At 39.4% G+C, this 17,500-nt stretch overlaps 1 protein-coding gene across 1 annotated transcript in view; it reads right to left on the bottom strand.

Annotated features, from left to right (window-relative positions):
• Positions 1–17,500, bottom strand: part of LOC143040005 (putative L-asparaginase periplasmic) — a 24,018-nt gene that overhangs the window by 401 nt on the left and 6,117 nt on the right. The window contains exons 2-6 of the mRNA XM_076210524.1: positions 14,128–14,499; positions 13,707–13,809; positions 12,193–12,358; positions 3,687–3,860; positions 1–1,345 (exon numbers count right to left, since the gene is read on the bottom strand). The exon at positions 1–1,345 is cut by the window's left edge and continues 401 nt beyond it. Of these exons, the coding sequence (XP_076066639.1) occupies positions 1,177–1,345; positions 3,687–3,860; positions 12,193–12,358; positions 13,707–13,737 (540 nt within the window). The 5' untranslated portion in view covers positions 13,738–13,809; positions 14,128–14,499 and the 3' untranslated portion in view covers positions 1–1,176. The remainder of the gene's footprint in view (positions 1,346–3,686; positions 3,861–12,192; positions 12,359–13,706; positions 13,810–14,127; positions 14,500–17,500) is intronic.

Below are 17,500 nucleotides of genomic sequence, written 5' to 3' on the forward strand. Positions count from 1 at the left end.
ACATGTTAGATTTGCAACGTTAACATTGTCGACATTTTGGCACAATATACAGGTCTGCAGGGATGACCCGTCATCCAGGAGGTGGCAAGATAGAGAGGGAAGAGGTTAGAGGGGAGGTATGTAGGGGATGGAATGGGTGGAGGTGGTTTCTATGCCTTTTTTTTTTTTTTTTTGGCTACCTTCCGTGTAAGGGGGGAAAAGACCTTTGTACGTATGTATGTATGTATACAAGTCTGTAAATATTCAAAAATTGTTGGTCTAAGAAAATATTTTTCAGTATATTCCACATTGTGTTTTCATTATGGTGATCTATTCTTTCTTTATAATCGTGTACTTCATATGAAAAAGTATTCTTGGACTAATTTCTATTAGCACGTTTAGTGATTAAATGTAAAGTACAGAATATTTGATGGTAGAAAGATAGTATGACTGACTTGCGAATAAAAAAGGACTCTATCTGTAGAACCAGTGGAGTGGGTAATCTTGTTCATGTGCAAGACTTGGGTCTATACTCACAAAACTGTTGGGATTTCAACCCTCGAATATCCTTTCAGTAAATCACTGGAGCATTAGTCGTACTTAGAATATAAACTCATCTCCATTTGGCAAATAACTGGAATTAAATTGTGTCGTGTGACTGCAGACGTGTTATCAAAACAATTAGAACTACCAAAAAGATGCCGTCCTAGTAATTTTGCCTTGTGTCATCTAGTTATCAATATCTTGTATCCTAAGCTAATTTTGTATGACCAATGACAACAAAGAGTTGCTATTATATACAAGAAAATGTGATGAAAAACACAAATGAAGACTAGCATTGGGCAAGAGTATATTCTTGATAAAACAACTGAATCGTTGTTTTTATTTGTTAATGAAACGACACGTCCAGCCAGCTCAGTCCAAAAGGCCGGTAGCAGCACAGGCTAACTACAAGTTAGTTAAATTTTTAATTAACATATACCCACCGTAGGGAGGCACTATACAGTTAAATAAAACAGTTAATCCAAAACACTGGCATGTTATAACTGGGTACTAAACGAGCTAACAGTAACCTGGTTCAATGATTCGTCCTAATTATTTTTGTCTGTGATAACAGATGAATATCCTGGGCGAAAGGGGAAAAAATGCTAAGTGTATGTAATCTAGCGCATTTATGAAAACCGAATTTATGTCGTCTCATATGGTGATGCTTAGTGATTTCCTCCTGGGCACAAACTGGCCCACATCATCTCGGTCCGCGCGGTCCCAGGGAAGCAGCAGACCATTCATGGCGACCCACACGCCTGACTTCATAACTTGCACGGCTCCAATGGCGACGCCTAAGTTGAAGTCAGCGTCACTGTCTCTGCCAAAAAAATACAACAGGTTGTTGGAATTTTGTTCTTCTGTAATTCAAAAACTAATAATGATGATAATGATAATAATGATAAAACTCCTGGCTAATGCAGTGGTAGCGCGCTGGCTTCGTAATCGTGGGGTCGGCAGATCGAGCCTCGCCCGAGTCCGTGAGCGTAAGCTGTTTACTGGGGAAGTTGCAGCCGTGGCTGGGCACCACGGTGGGGGTGGGGACGGGGTGTTGAGGCTTGCCTCGGCTGACGGTCGGGGGCCTGCTGTGGCATCTGTTCAAACCCACGTCGCGGCTCAGAGGTTAGGAAAAGCATCCACTCTGAGTAATAGCCCCCCTGACCGCTGTTCACTTCAGGACCTGAGGTGACTTGGGCATCAGTGTGTGTGCGATACATGGGCTTCCTCCGGGTATCGTCACTGCAAGAGTGGTGTCATACCGTGGACACAGTCTCCTGCGTTCATGCATGGCCAGTTCCGGACCACCGACAAGATTGACGTCCGAGCGGTACCAGCGCAAACTACACACACACACACACACACACACACACACACACACACACACACACACACACACACACACACACACACACACACACACACACACACACACACACACACACACACACACACACACACACAATTTTATATATATATATATATATATATAAAATGATAATAATAATAATAATAATAATAATAATAAATGAATAAATAGAAAAAATATAATGAATAATAAAGTAAAAGTAATAACAATAATAAATGAAATAGTATATGAATAAATAGATTAATGTGAAGGATAAATGGCAGTGTTATGCTGTTTCATGGTAATTACTCCAATGAGTATATCAGCAGGAAATTGAACATCAGCTATATACATTGTGACTGGAATTGATGGACATGCATCTGGAAAGCTTATGTCAAGTGTGATCTTTCCTAACACAGAAAACTCAACACCATCTACATTACATAGTCCCAAATCAGGGGGTTCCGTAATAGTTACACGCTTTCTAGCTGAGCTGAATTTGTTGAAAAAATTTACTGGGGATCTTGTATCCATAAAAAGTGACACAGGGTCGTCATCTGCATATGCTGGAATAGAAAGAGCCATTTCCCATTTGTGAGAGTTTGAGAGTGTAGAAATTGGGAGGATATCCTGGTGGACATGAGTAGTCATGAAGGTGTACTTGGAGGAGAAGGGCCTCTAGCACACGGCAACGATCCTTTGTGTGAAAACATTGACCGTCGTGATCACAAGGTCTCCCTATCAAGAGATAGGGAGTAGATTGCCATATTGAGATGTAGAATAGATTTTCATACAGTAGCAGGAGATATTATCATGTCTGATGTATATAATGAGACGAATACCTATAAAGAATTTGTGGAATTAATGAAGAAAACTTTTGCAGAACTCAAAACAAAACCAGGGACAGAAACAGTAAGAGAGAAACGGAAAGAGAGGGCCAGAGTATGGTTACAGTTGTGTAAGAACATATATGTGATTACTGCAAAGTGGTTGTAAAACTTATTATGTTGGAATCATACAGAAAAAACTAAACCAAGAGTTTCATTTCTACGCTACCATCCAACATTAATAAGTGAATAGATATATAAACAGCAAAATGAACACGTACATATGCGAGGGACAGTCAGTTCTGAAGAAGACCAATGTAGATTGAAGTTATATATCAAAACTTACAATATATATATATATATATATATATATATATATATATATACAGTATATATATATATATATATATATATATATATATATATATGTATGCGGGACTAAGCTGCAGGAAGGAGCAGACACCAAGAGAAGACATTTATACACGAATTAATGAAAATAAAGACAATATGTCTTAGCTGTAAGTAAAATGAAGAACATGTCTCATCTGGAAATGGAGTCCAATATGAAGAAGAAACTCCAAAGAAGACAAAAATTAAAATAAAAGCGGGACATCCTGGTGAAATTCTAGAATCACGCAAGCACGGATATTTAACATGAAACTTACTTTGTCTAATAGCTCCTAACGTAACGTAACGTAACAATTTCACAAAAAAAAAAAACTGATCTTTCAAATGCATAAAAGAAGGGGGGAAATGTGTTTGCGTGATACTGGAGTAACCCATGCTTCATGTGGAAAAGGAACTGAATCCCTGTTCACACTAGCGGTTTCATTCCCTGCGGTTCAATTACAATGTAAGTCAATGGAGGTATTCACACAGAACCGCGCAGTTGCCCCTTGACTATACGAAACCACTGCGGTTTCCGCGCGGTTCAAACCGCTAGTGTGAACAGGGTCAAAGAAGAGACGTTTCCACGAGACGCCACGTACTTGAAGCGTTCTGGCGTCATGGCGCCAATGAGGATGATGGCCTTTTCTAGCCCCGGGGCGGTTTCGAGTAAAGACCGAGCCAGGAACTGCGCCGTCTCCACCAAGCTGTCCGTCCCGTGGGTCACGACGATTTTCTTCTGGGGGGAGTTCAGGATGGTGTCCAGCAGTCTGTTCCTGTTCAGGGGATCAAAGAAAACGGGATGAGGTCTTTCCATAATCCATATGGCACCCTGGAGGTCTAGTGATGCCTGGGACTAAGTCTTTGATTGTATGCCTCAAAAGATTAAAGTACAATACCACACAGTACGGAGAAATATTATGGGAAAGGAATATATTTAGGATATGTAAACAGACGAAACATAAAATAAAATTTGTATTATATCAAGATATAAATCAACCCAATTTCAAAATCACTATCTTCTTTCCTTCTCTGATTGAATGTCCTCTTCATTTGGATGACCGGGGTTGTCCCTTAAACAAAAGACCGGTGCTAGGAATTGCGGGGCCCAAATACAGACTTGATAACAGGACGTCTATTCTACAAACAGTTCAAGAATCGGGATCCCAACACACAACAAGAAAATCTTGAAGAAACAAAACAGATATGAAAGTTATTTCCTCTTGAAAGAGTGAAAACCTGTCAGTGACTAAGGCTGCGTTTACATTGAGAGAGTCCTAGCCGATTCTGGTCAAATGCTATGAGTTTGAATAGCTGGAGGAAGACTTCGCTTGAATCTTTCTAAACTTAACAAAGAACACTTCAACAATGTATCTAACATTCGTAAATGTTTAACTCCTTTCAATCCGCCATTCAGTTTCTCAATATACGAGGCAAGAGTAATTTGACATCTGAACACTGGAAGAACGAAATATTGTAACCGAAGTCGTTTCTACTCAAACGAATTCATAACAGTTCAGGAGAATCGGCCCAGACTCGCTCAGTGGAAATACAACCTATCTCTTGTCCGAACGCCACTAGGTTTATCTCGGTAGCGTCTGTGTTGTCTTGTCTTTGTATTGCTTCCTCGAGGAGCACAGAAACAACGCATGTAATACGCAAATTCATTTTTTTTTTTTTTTTACTTCAAACACGACATTACAGGATAAAACCTACGAGTACATCTTTTTAATTAAATTAACTCTTCTGCCAGGTTTGTTTACTTATGACGTCATAGCGCGATGAGAAACGACGATGATAGAAAACGGAATTCAGGTGGCGACTACTATGCATTTCTCGATAACATTCTACTCGCTTTTGATACTTACTTTGTTGGCAAACTCTTACGTATCTGTCACACAGGGAAAGTTTTGCTGATGACTTTTTAATTAGTGGCTAGCAAAAATAACAACACAGCCTCCTACCAAAGTATTCTTCTGCTATATCTACAAACGAATCTATTGCTGCGATAGTCAAATGGAAAAGAAAAAGAAAAAGAAAATGAACACATTTCATGTTTACTGTAATGTTTTGATAAGCGTATAGTGACAATTAAATATAGGAAAAAAACAAAATTAGATATGGTGGCTCGTTTGAGAAGACAAATCCGCCATTCTTCCTTCCTAGCAAGTTATCTACTTTTCCCAGCTGTAAGAGTCATTAGCTTACTACCCACTTTGGATACCAAAATTCAAAGCGGGTAGAAAAAGTGTGTTCCACCTTTTGTATTTCAAAATAAATTTTCTATGATTTATTGTAATGCATAGCATGTGCAGTAAAGCCGCTTTCACACCAAGGTGGCACGTAGCACGTGGCAAGTGGCAAGTAGCAAGTGGCAAGTGGCAAGTGGCAAGTGACGAGTGGCACGGTGATTTCAGACCAAAGTAGCACGTCACCACGCGTAAACGTCTCTGCTATGCAGTTCCATGCCTTGTCGTGTTCATCCCTCGGAATGTACTGAGGTGTTGTGTCATATAGACATTTGCATTTCTCCACAGCTTCTACAAATTTTATGTTAAATAGTTCGTTATCTGGAAGAGGCATACTCGTAGTTGTGCACGAGAGCAAGCACAAAAGACAACTGACAACAAAAAAGACAACTGTTTCCTACAAGGCTGCGTGTCCCTCTCATCAGGCAGTGTTGTCACATGTGCTTGCGCAAATCTGTCTAGTCTCTTGAAAACTAATCAACATGTTCCATAGATTTAAAATTTTAATTTTACTGCATATTTTGTTATCACATTAAAACATGTAATACTAAATCGTCTAATAATAAATTTGGAAGAGGAAGTTCCGTTAAAATTTGGCATCTCACTCGGGATGGCAAGTCGCACACTTCTAAGTTTTCCTGTTTTGAAAATTTCCTGGCGTTTTTATGACCACCTTCCGAAATCCGGCAAAAATGTTCCACTGTGTAAGGATTCTGATTGGCTGAGAGAGTGGTGACGTCACGGCAATGGAGACAACTGATTGGTCGATAGTGGTGACGTCACGGCAATGGAGACGACTGATTGGACGAGAACGCTGATGTCACGGCAACGGAGACGATTGATTGGCCGCGAGCGAAGGGTAGGAAGAACAAGAATAAGTTTCCCCAACTTTACGCCTCACTCAAAAAACCTCAGTAACAGCCACAATTAAGAGATTTTATAGGAAAATATTGGGGTTCAACAATGTTTATGAGTACGATCTCATAATAGATTTCGACAAAGAAATTAAAGAGGAAGAATCGGAAAAGTTTATGAAACATTATTTTGCAGGATACAAGAATTTTACTAAGAGTGGTGGTTATGACGGAGAAATTAAAGAGGAAGAATCGGAAAAATTTATGAAACATTATTTTGCAGGATACAAGAATTTTACTAAGAGTGGTGGTAAAAGCCGTCTCGAGGAATACCAAAAGTATTACATCGATCGGAAATACAAGAAAGGGGAAAGTGAAGCCGATAGAGCCCGTAAAAAAGAAGACAAGGAACGCAGAAAAAGGGAAAGGGAAGCCGATAGAGCCCATAAAAAAGATGAAATAGCAAAAAGAAAGGAGCAAAATATAGCAAAAAAGTTGAAAAGGGCCAAGGAAGTGCAAATTCGGAAACGGATTAGGGAGTTAAAAAAACAGGGATTAAGAATGAAGTTAACCGATGATGAACAGGCCACGTTAGAAGAATTAAGGCAGGAGAGGAATGAAAAGCATATCATTAGTGAAATTGCTCAAACTACCAAGGATTTGACCGGTAAGTTACGTGAAGATAGAGTTATTTGTCATAGCGTTGGTAAATTCGGTGCTTTTCGATGTAAACTGTGCGACGCGTTGCTTTGGGCGAAGGAAAACAGGATGTTGTGTTGTTCTTTTGGACAAGCCATTTTCGAGAACTTAGCTCCTTTGACCGGAGAATTATTAGAACTTTATAGTAGCCAGACTCCCCTTTCGGAAAAGTTTCTTTCAAATATCATTGCGTTTAACCGCCTTTTTTGCTTTACTTCCTTTGTGACACCCACCATATTACAAGATCCCTCTGAAAAATCGTTTGTTTATAAAATTAGGGGTAATATCTATCAAAAATTGGGTTATATAAACCCGCGTTATATGACAGAAGGGATGAAAATAGAAAACTTAAAAAAAATCAGAAAACGGTATCGGTAACATGGAAATAAAGGATTGTGGGCAAGCGAAGACAAGTTTTCGTGTTGGCCAAAGTAATTACTGGCAAAAACAAGAGGAGATCCTGGATTTGTACTTCTATTATGATCGGGAACAACAAGTAAAATTGCGCACCCAACAAGTTACAAAGAATATAAACTATAAAAATAAAACCGTAGAATGGTCAAAGAAAACGCAAGGTAGACGTCAAAGAGAGTTAAGGGAAATAGAGGATAACAAAAATATCGTAGAAGTTTTACAAAGATTCCTTTTGGCAAATAATAAGACAATTGGAGCTCTCTTAGCTGAATTTGAGAGTGCTAAGGAACTAGTGGAGACTTATATGAAACAACAGGAAGTTATACCTGAGGTCGCAATAACATTAAAATCAGCTGAGGAGGAGAATACTAAGGAACACAAAGGTGTTTACAACTTGCCTACAGCGAAAGCTCAAGTAGGGGCTATAGTGGATTTGGACCCGTCTGTCCCTGCAAACCTACGGGTTACCATACGTTCTCCCAAAGTAGATACGAAATATGATACTTTCATTCTAAGTCACACAAACTACTTTTACGATATATTCCGATATCCACTACTAATACCTCACGGAGATAAAGGTTATACTCACAATTTGAAAAGGCAAAAGAAGGTAAATGCACTGAGTTCAGCTAAGATTGATGTACCAAAGGATGGTAAAAGATTATCACCATGTATGTATTACGCAAACCTTTACATGGAAAGAAAGGATGTCTTCAATTATTTGACTAAAGGACGCATGCTTTTTCAGCAATTTGTCGTAGATAATTACGTTAAAGTAGAATCACACAGACTATGCTTTATAGTTGACAACCAGGCATCTATACGCAGAGAAAGGTGTGGCATATTTAAGGCGGACGTTGCGTCGGCCAAAGAAAGGGGCCAAAGAATTATAATCCCACCAACTTTTGTGGGCGGTCCGCGTTACATGAAACAGCGCCAGCAGGATGCATTGGCGTTTGTTACACACTACGGGAGTCCCGATTTCTTTATTACGTTTACGATGAACCCGAAATGGGAAGAGCTGCGGGCAGCTGTCGTAGAAATAAAAGGGAATCCAAATACCGGCTGCTGCGATAAACCCGATTTGGTTAGTCGGGTGTTTAAGTTAAAAGTAGAGGCTTTAATAGATGATTTTACTAAAAATCACATTTTTGGCAGAGTTAAAGCATTTCTATACAGCATTGAATGGCAAAAACGAGGTCTGCCTCACGTTCACATTCTTTTATGGATGGAATATAGGGTAACAGCGGAATTTGTCGATGAAATCATATGTGCCGAAATTCCCGATAAAGAAAAGGAACCCAGATTGTACGAGATCGTAACAACTTGCATGATTCATGGGCCTTGCATCGGCTTTGATGAAACTAACGTTTGTTGTAAGGAAAGGTTAAAGAAGAATGGTGTTTGTGGTAAAAACTTTCCAAAACCATGTCGGAATGATATATTATTTGGAAATAACGGTTATCCCCAATACAGGCGTCGTGCTCCAGGAGAGGGAGGCTTTACGTTCGAACGTAAGATCAAAGGAAAGACCATTACTGTGGATAATTCCTGGGTCGTACCCTATAATCCTTATTTATGCCTAAAATACAACGCTCACATCAACGTGGAGTGTTCGAACTCCATCAAGTGCATAGCGTACGTCACAAAGTACGTAAACAAGGGGTGTGATAAGATTCTATACACCAAACATAAGGAAGGCGAGCCGGTAAACGAAGTGCGTAACTACCTCGAGGCAAGGTACATAAACGCAAACAAAGCTACTTGGAAGATCTTCAAGTTCCCAATCCATAGGAGCTTCCCACCGATTACTTCGCTCGATTTGCACTTGGAAAATGCGAATGAAATTCATTACAGGGAAACTGATTTGGAGCACAAGATCAGCGAACAAGCAAATCAAGATACCCAATTAACATAATTTTTCAAGCTTTGCAAAACGAACGAGTTTGCTAAAACCCTGTATTACCCCGAAGTTCCAAGTCACTTTGTGTACGATAAAGACAAGCACACGTGGTATGAGAGGATGACAAAAACTTCATCTTTGGGGCGTATGCGAGCCGTCGACACTAAGACGGTTGAGATTATTCTACCTCAGATGTACAGTAGACGGGGTCCTTTACGATACCTTTCGGGAAGCCACGAAGAAACGTGGAGGAAAACTATAATTGATATTATAAACCACACCAATGATCGATCGCAATTGCGTGCTACATATGCAAGTATGTTGGTGTTCTCTGATTTGGAAGACCAATCGGATATCTGGAAAGAAACGACTTATTTGCGAACGAGTTCGGGTTTAGACGAATACAATGACGAAATCTACTGATGCGCTCGATGACATACAACAACAGGTTTGGAACTGTGGTGGTGGTGACATAAGCGCTTATGGATTGCCTCCTTCCAGGGGGAAAGAGAAAACCTCAAGTGTAATTAGACGCGAAAAAGCTTATAATACCGATAGATTGAAAGAAGAGGTTTCAGAAAAGGTTGTATTACTTAACAAGGAGCAGCGTGCTATTTACGATGCCGTAATGGAGTGTGTAAATAACAGGCGTTCTGGTGGGTTTTTCCTGAATGCCCCTGGGGGGACGGGGAAATCGTTTGTGTTGAACCTGTTATTGGATAATGTGCGTGCAAATAGTGAAATAGCATTAGCTGTTGCTTCCTCGGGTATTGCTGCCACAGTTTTACACGGAGGCCGAACGGACCATAATATGTTCAAAATTCCAATAATGGAGCACAATGAAGTGAAACCGTGTAGCATTAAGCTAAATTCGGAGCTTGCAAGGCTGATTAAGATGACTTCACTTATAGTTTGGGACGAAGTGGTGATGACTAACAAAAATACAATAACTGCATTGGATTGCACTGCTAAAGACATAACGGGTAACAAACATTGCTTTATGGGTGGCATTCCGTTCGTGTGTGTGGGTGATTTTCGACAGATTTTGCCCGTCATCAGAGGCGGAGGTAAGAATGAAGAGTTGAAGCATAACATCAAGAACGCGTTTTTCTGGGAGGATTTACGTAAGTTCAAATTAGTACAAAATGTTAGATTGAAGGCTGAGGATAAAGAAAACAGGACATTCGCAGAAATTTTGTTACGGAATGGCATGGGTGAAACAGGTAGATTCAGGTTTCCAAAGAAATTTGGTATTTTGGTCAGAACAAGGGATGATGTAATCAAAAAGGTCTACGAAGAGATCGAAGCTAACGCCAACAGCTATCTATATTTCCAAAAAAGAGCCATAATATGTCCTAGAAACGAAGACGTAGATTACATAAATGAGGTGATCTATGAAAGAACCAAAGGTGATGAACATATATACAGGAGTAAGGATAAACCGATCGGAAACGATGAAATTGAAATTCAAACTTCGGTATATAACAAAATGAATTCTCCTTCTGTTCGTTACATGAGTTGAAACTAAAGGTAGGATGCGTTATCATGATAATGCGAAATTCATGTCCACCTAAACTTTGTAACGGTACCCGTATCATGGTTACGAATCTGGCAAAGAACATAATTGTCGGGAAGATTTTAGGTGGGGTGTTTAACGGTGTTCAGGTCATTATTCCAAGGATTTCCCTAGCATCCAATGATACACCCGTCAACTTCTCCCGAAGACAATTCCCTGTCAAATTAAGTTTTGTTATGACAATTAATAAGTCGCAAGGGTAAACTTTTGACAAATGTGGGTTATTGTTAGATTCGTCCGATTGTTTTGCCTATGGACAGCTCTATGTGGCATGTTCAAGGGTTACAAACTGGGACTCATTAATTATCTTCCGAGGTTACCATAAGGTTAATGGTGAATGTGTGGTGAAAAATCCGGCAAACGTGGTATATAAAGAATTTTTTTCGGACATGCCATCCATTAGGGAGGGAGAGTCTTTAGTGAAAGGTAACGACAGCGAACAGGTAATTCCAGAAGAGGAACCTGAATTGGGAACCGTTGAGATTCCTGCTTCAGCTTATAATTTTAGTGAAGAAGCCTGCCTGATTAAGACTATGCCGTCGACGAATCAGAATCAGACACATCTGTCCCCCTTAAGGTTTGGGAAAGGACTTTCCAAGAAAAAGAAGAACTGAAACAAGAAATATCTCAACTCCTCGAGATCATAAGGAATATTTCAAAACGGGATGCCGATGAGTACATCGAGAGTGTACCATCGGAAAAAAAAAATAAAGAAAAGAGACCGGAGGTCCTGGAGCGAGCGAAGCGAGCGACTGAGAGCGAAGCGAGCAAGCGCCGCAGGCCAAGGCACCCACGGCGTAGCCGGTGCCTCTATCTATGTATATGAAAAATAAAGTTTTCCAGTTTTTAAAATTTCCTTGCGTTTTTATGACCACCTTCCGACACCTTCCGAAATCCGGCAAAAATGTTCCATTGTGTAAGGAATCTGATCGGCTGAGGAGACAACTGATTGGCCGAGAGTGGTGACGTCACGGCAACGGAGACGATTGATTGGACGAGAACACTGACGTCACAGCAACGGAGACGATTGATTGGTCGCGAGCGAAAGGCAGGGATCTAGCGCCGCAGGCCAAGGCACCCACGGCGTAGCCGGTGCCTTGTAAAAAAAAAAAAAAAAAAAAAAAAAAACGGACATGTTCAATGTCGGAGTGGCATGCAAGTCACACGTGGCTCATGCGACGAGTCAGGCCACCTCGGTGAGAAAGGTTTTATAGATTTCCTAATATTCGTTTTCAAGTGGCGTGCTACATGCTATGCCACGTGCGACGTGCCACCTTGGTGTGAAAGCGGCCTAAGAACTACGCACCCAGCCTACCGCTTGAATACAGATCACAGCCCAACAAAAGCTCAGAATTCACAATTTCTTAAGATTAATAAGATATTTCTTTGTTGTCTTGGGGGTATCTTACAAACCTGTCCTCCTCTGTCAGGTCCTGACTGTCCTTCCGACACACAGTTTCGAACTTGGTAAGGATCGACCGCGCTGGCTTGAGCTTCATGAGGACCCTCTTCGAGGCGGGGTTCCCGATCTCGAAGCCATACCCGCCCTTGGCCTTTGGGTAGTCCTTGTCGATTGTCCCTGGAGGAAAAGACGGATGTTAATGTCCCCTTTTTTTTTTTTTTTTTTTTTTTTTTGCAGGCCTTCTTCAGAACTAGGGGTTTCTCTAATATGATTAAAGTCGCCTGGCTTTAGCTACAGTGATATCCTGAAGAATTATAAATTTATTAAAGGGTTTAAACTATGTGATATGTTTGTTACGTGTTTATTACTGGACTGTAATTCTATGAATAAAAGGAAAAATATAAATTCTTTGGAAAATGTAGAGACCAAAACTGTTCTAGAATTGAGAAACTTATCCAGGGAAGAAAGATTAAAAAAAAAAACTAAACTAAACATAAAAAAAAAAAAAAATCTGGGATTTTTTTTCTTCTCTCGGATAGTGGTCGACTCTTGGAACGAATGACAAAATTTTGTAGTAAACTCGACTACAATAAACGAGTTAAAAATGAATAAGATAAGTTAGAATGAAACATACAAAAACGAAATGTCATAAATGAGATAAGATTTGGAGCTGAGCACATAAGCACCAAAAGGTACAATCCATCTCGCACAGGTCGCACACCGACGCAACCAGTTGCATGAAACCGATCGCCACAGATGCCTCCACTCTGTGAAAGCAGTATTCCCTGTTCTGTATGGACGTGGACATATATTTTTCCTTTCCTTGTTATTTCAGAAATGCACGTACTTGATTGCTAGTGGGCAAACGTACAAGGAAAAATGGTTTCACAGAGTGTAGGCATCCATTGCGATCAGTTTCGTGCAACTGGTTACATCGGTGTGCGAGTTGCCATGTGGTAGTAATTCAACACATTCATCGAATTTCGAAGGCATCTCATCCAGGTCGGAACTCCATTCCTGCGTGGAGTCAAATATCACGTGTGCAACCCGTAGATTGTTACAGAATTTATGAAGCTCGCATCGTACAAAGTCAGTCGTCGATTAAGTTTATGACTTGAAAGTTGATACAACGGGAACTTTGGAGGCAAAATCTGAATCCAAACTCCTTCAGCGTGAAAAGGGAGCATTATTACTGAATAGAATTGTCTGGTAAGACAGGTATATGAAAAAATAAAATGCCATGGAAAAAAAATTGGTTCGCCTACTTTTTAAATCCGATTCTGTAAAGATATCAATGCGTATATAGTGGTTATCGTTCTTATATATTTTCCTGGTATATCGTTAGGCGATTTTATTCATAATGGAAAACCTCTTCCCCATACACACAAATCGTGTATTCTATATACTTTCATTTAAGCTTCCCTTAGGTCAGGTTAGGTCAGGTTAAATGTGCAGGTTGACCGCACGCTAAGGTGTAAATGACCTGGTTGACCATACGCTAAAATATCACCGATGTTTCACTTACCTCCAGTCTGTAGAACGAGGATTTCATTCATGGTTCGATCTTGGGTCAGGTCAGATCAAGTTAGGTCAGGTCGTTGAATCGAGTGCAAGACAGTTGTCCTTATCTGATAGCGTCGTCAGGGGAAGAAATAGAACAGAACAACATAAGAATGGAGGAGACTGCAAGAAACCACAAGGCAGTTCCATGCCCCTTACCACCTACTGTATCATCTCTATCCATAATGTTATCTCATCTTCTCTTAAAACAGCTTATAGTTTCAGCGCTCACTAACTACATGATTACTAAATCTATTCCATTCATTAACCACTCCGCTGGTAAACCAGTTACTGCTTATTTCCTATTAAACCTAAATTTGTCTGATCTAATTCCATTACTACGAATCCTGGCCTACTATCTTCATATGACGACCGTGAAGAACTACCTGAAGAAGTCGTGAACGATGCTCTACACCGTTCTCCGGGAGAGGATGTGAGTTCTCCTCAGGACTGTCCTTCTTGAAGAGTTTGCAGGAACTGCCAAAAGAAGGAATGGAAGTTACTCAGCAGCGACCCTCCCGAAGAACCACGCCAGGAGCTGCCTGAAGGAGGAGTGGTCGTTGTTCTTCACCGTTCTCAGTCTCCTCCGAAGAACGACGCTGTTCTTCCTTGGAGGTTCTTCACATACGCCAGTCTCTGAGGCTCAGACAGTCCTCATTCTCCACATACGCCAGACTATGAGACTTGATTCACACAAACACGAGTCTCTGATTCTTATATAGTTCTCACTGTTCACTTACAGTCTATGAGACTCGGTTCTGTAAAGAATTTAATTCCGTTTAGATATTTTACTCTGGTTAATACCAAACTACTTTATTCGCTTTATGGACACCCAAACCCCTCACTAGTGATCTGATGACCTGCTGAAATGACCCTGTGACCTCGGGTGACATTGGATTGTATGCCACGAGTGGCTCTTTTCTTTTTATTTGGCTGCTGCCCATGGCATCCCCTTGCCTGTTAAGAGGCCGTAGACAACTAGTATTAACTGTCTACTAACTGATACCAACTGGCACCAAATGGTACCTGCCAAAACACATCGTAACTTCGAAAACTCGTAAGTCGAATGATCGCAAGTAGAAGAGTGGCTGTATGTATGCATGTTTTATGTATGTATACTGTGTATAATATATATATATATATATATATATATATATATATATATATATATATATATATATATATATATATGAGTGGAAGGGTGGTGAGTTAAACACAGAGAACAGTTGGAGTTTTATTCACTGACGTTTCGTCCTTACCAGGACATTCTCAAAGTAAGGACGAAACGTCAGTGAATAAAACTCCAACTGTTCTCTGTGTTTAACTCACCACCCTTCCACTCATTTGTCTTCCATACTTCAATATATATATATATATATATATACATATATATATATATATATATATATATATATACATATACATATATATACATATATATATACATATATATATATATATATATATATATATATATATATATATATATATATATATATATATATGATAATCTATATGACAGTCACATGCAGGATTTGAACCCACTGCTTCAGCCACCCTTCACAATGACTTTCTCCGCTCGGTCACAGGGATTACAAGATCCTTGTATATATATAAAAGTCTTATATACATACATACATACATACATACACATATATATATATATATATATATATATATATATATATATATGTATATATACATATATAAGTATGCATACATGTATATATATATATATATATATATATGTGTGTGTGTGTGTGTGTGTGTGTGTGTATATATATGTGCATATATATATGTATATATACATATATAAATATATATAAGTATATATATATATATATATATATGTATATATATATATATATATATATATATATATATATATATAAGTATATACGTGTATATATATATTATATATATTAATTCATGCACTTTACATTTTACTTCACAAAGAGCGACTCCCACCCCTTGTGGAATATCCTGGATCCGCCTCTGATAAGCATGAGCGAAGCAGGGGTGAAGAGGTGGATGTTTACAAAAAACAGAGATAAGGAGGGAGGCGTGGAGGGGAAAAGGCCAATTGTGTCTCGTCGCCTTAAACCAGCGCTTCTAACCCTGGGGACAATGTCGCGCCAAAGATGCAGAGTCACAGAGGTGGTAAAGGAAATTTTCAAATAAGGTTTGTTGAGTGGCGGGAAAACGGACGTTGAAAGGGATTATCATTCGTTTCCTGAAGGAATTGTTTTCAGAATGCTATGTGATTCTGGCCCGTAGGGGTGTTATACGTCAATTAAGTAGTGACTACATCAATTCTATGTAGTCAGTACCACATATGGAGGTGGGGAAGAGGAGGAAGGGGGACTGGGTCACAGAGAGGGATGGAAATCTAATCAAATATGAATCCCACGGTCTGTGTCGTATGTTGTACTCGATCTCTCACTTAGAGTTGCAACACGTTTAAATTTATTTAATACTTTTAATTATACAGTTTCTTTTTGTAAATTCTTACAGGTGCACGCGTATTTTTTTTTTTTTTTTTTTTTTTAGTAGAAGGGGTAATTCAGTAATCAAGTTGAGAAAGTTTCGGTTTAAAAATAATATAAATTGGTAACATCTGGCAACATTGGCGTCTTGGCGCGTCGTCTGCAAACGTATCTGTTGCACTCTCTTGTATCTGTGATATGTACAATTAGGAGAATAAGTTCACTGACACTGACCACATGTCCGTCGGTGTTCAAATGTATTCAAGGCTTTAAAATACAGTATAATAGTGCAAACAATCATCAGAGTTTGATACAGAAATGTCAATAAATCACTGGTCTTTCAATTACGTTGATTTCTATATCGTCTGTTTTGGATCATATTTACATTTATAAATTGTACTTTTTTTTTTAGTTCTCCCGTCCTCTCTTTTAATTCCTTCTTCATCCGAGGTGCAATATAGTGTCCTTTAAAGAAGAATATTCTTACGTGTTCTAGCCATCAGTGCCACAGATTAAGCAAAGTCACAGTACCGCAATACGAACGACCCAATCCTTTGCTTATACACGCCCCATTTATGCAATACTGTTTCCGTCTTAGAATTAGCTTCAATGCTGATTTATCGTTCGGCATCCACAAAGCTACTGGGATACTCTTGGAAGCTGCTCTGGTGCCCCAGGTACCCAAGGACCACAGTCTGGGGGCCACTGACCCAGAAAGGAGATTCCCAGGCCCGTTTTTGCGAACGTCATTTCCCAAGATATCGGGCAATGGTTTTCTGTGACGGTTTGTGACGTCATATGTAAACACATGGCGGAATGATGAAAATGCACGATTTATCTGTATCATTGTTATTTGAAACGAATTAGGTGGTCTTATTTGTCATCAACAGTCTCTGTTGACTGTTTACTGTTGGTGCAATCCTTGTCAACTTCAATTAATCCAAAATTGTGAGAAGAAAAGAAAGAAAACAAAAATGGCAACTCAAATTCATCCACGTCTCTGTCGTAGTGCAACCACAGTAAAAGACATATAGAATTCATTCCCGTCGGGTTTTTCTCCTACTTCGGTTTATATTTTGGGTCCCTTCCCACTGCACCTAGTGTGACGTCATGTCTTCCTCATAATATTTTGAATTCTGTTTATTTTCTATAGTTCTCACATGTCATTGTCTTTTATATTTATATGTCAAAAAAGGTAAAGTTAGTTTCGGTTAAGTTAGGTTAAGCTAAGTTTGTTTAAGCCAAGTTAGGTTAGATCAAGCTAGGTTGATAG

The sequence above is a fragment of the Oratosquilla oratoria genome, chromosome 27, assembly GCF_046742065.1.
Source record: "Oratosquilla oratoria isolate Oo_2021 chromosome 27, ASM4674206v1, whole genome shotgun sequence".
NCBI classification, from domain to species: Eukaryota; Metazoa; Arthropoda; class Malacostraca; order Stomatopoda; family Squillidae; genus Oratosquilla; species Oratosquilla oratoria.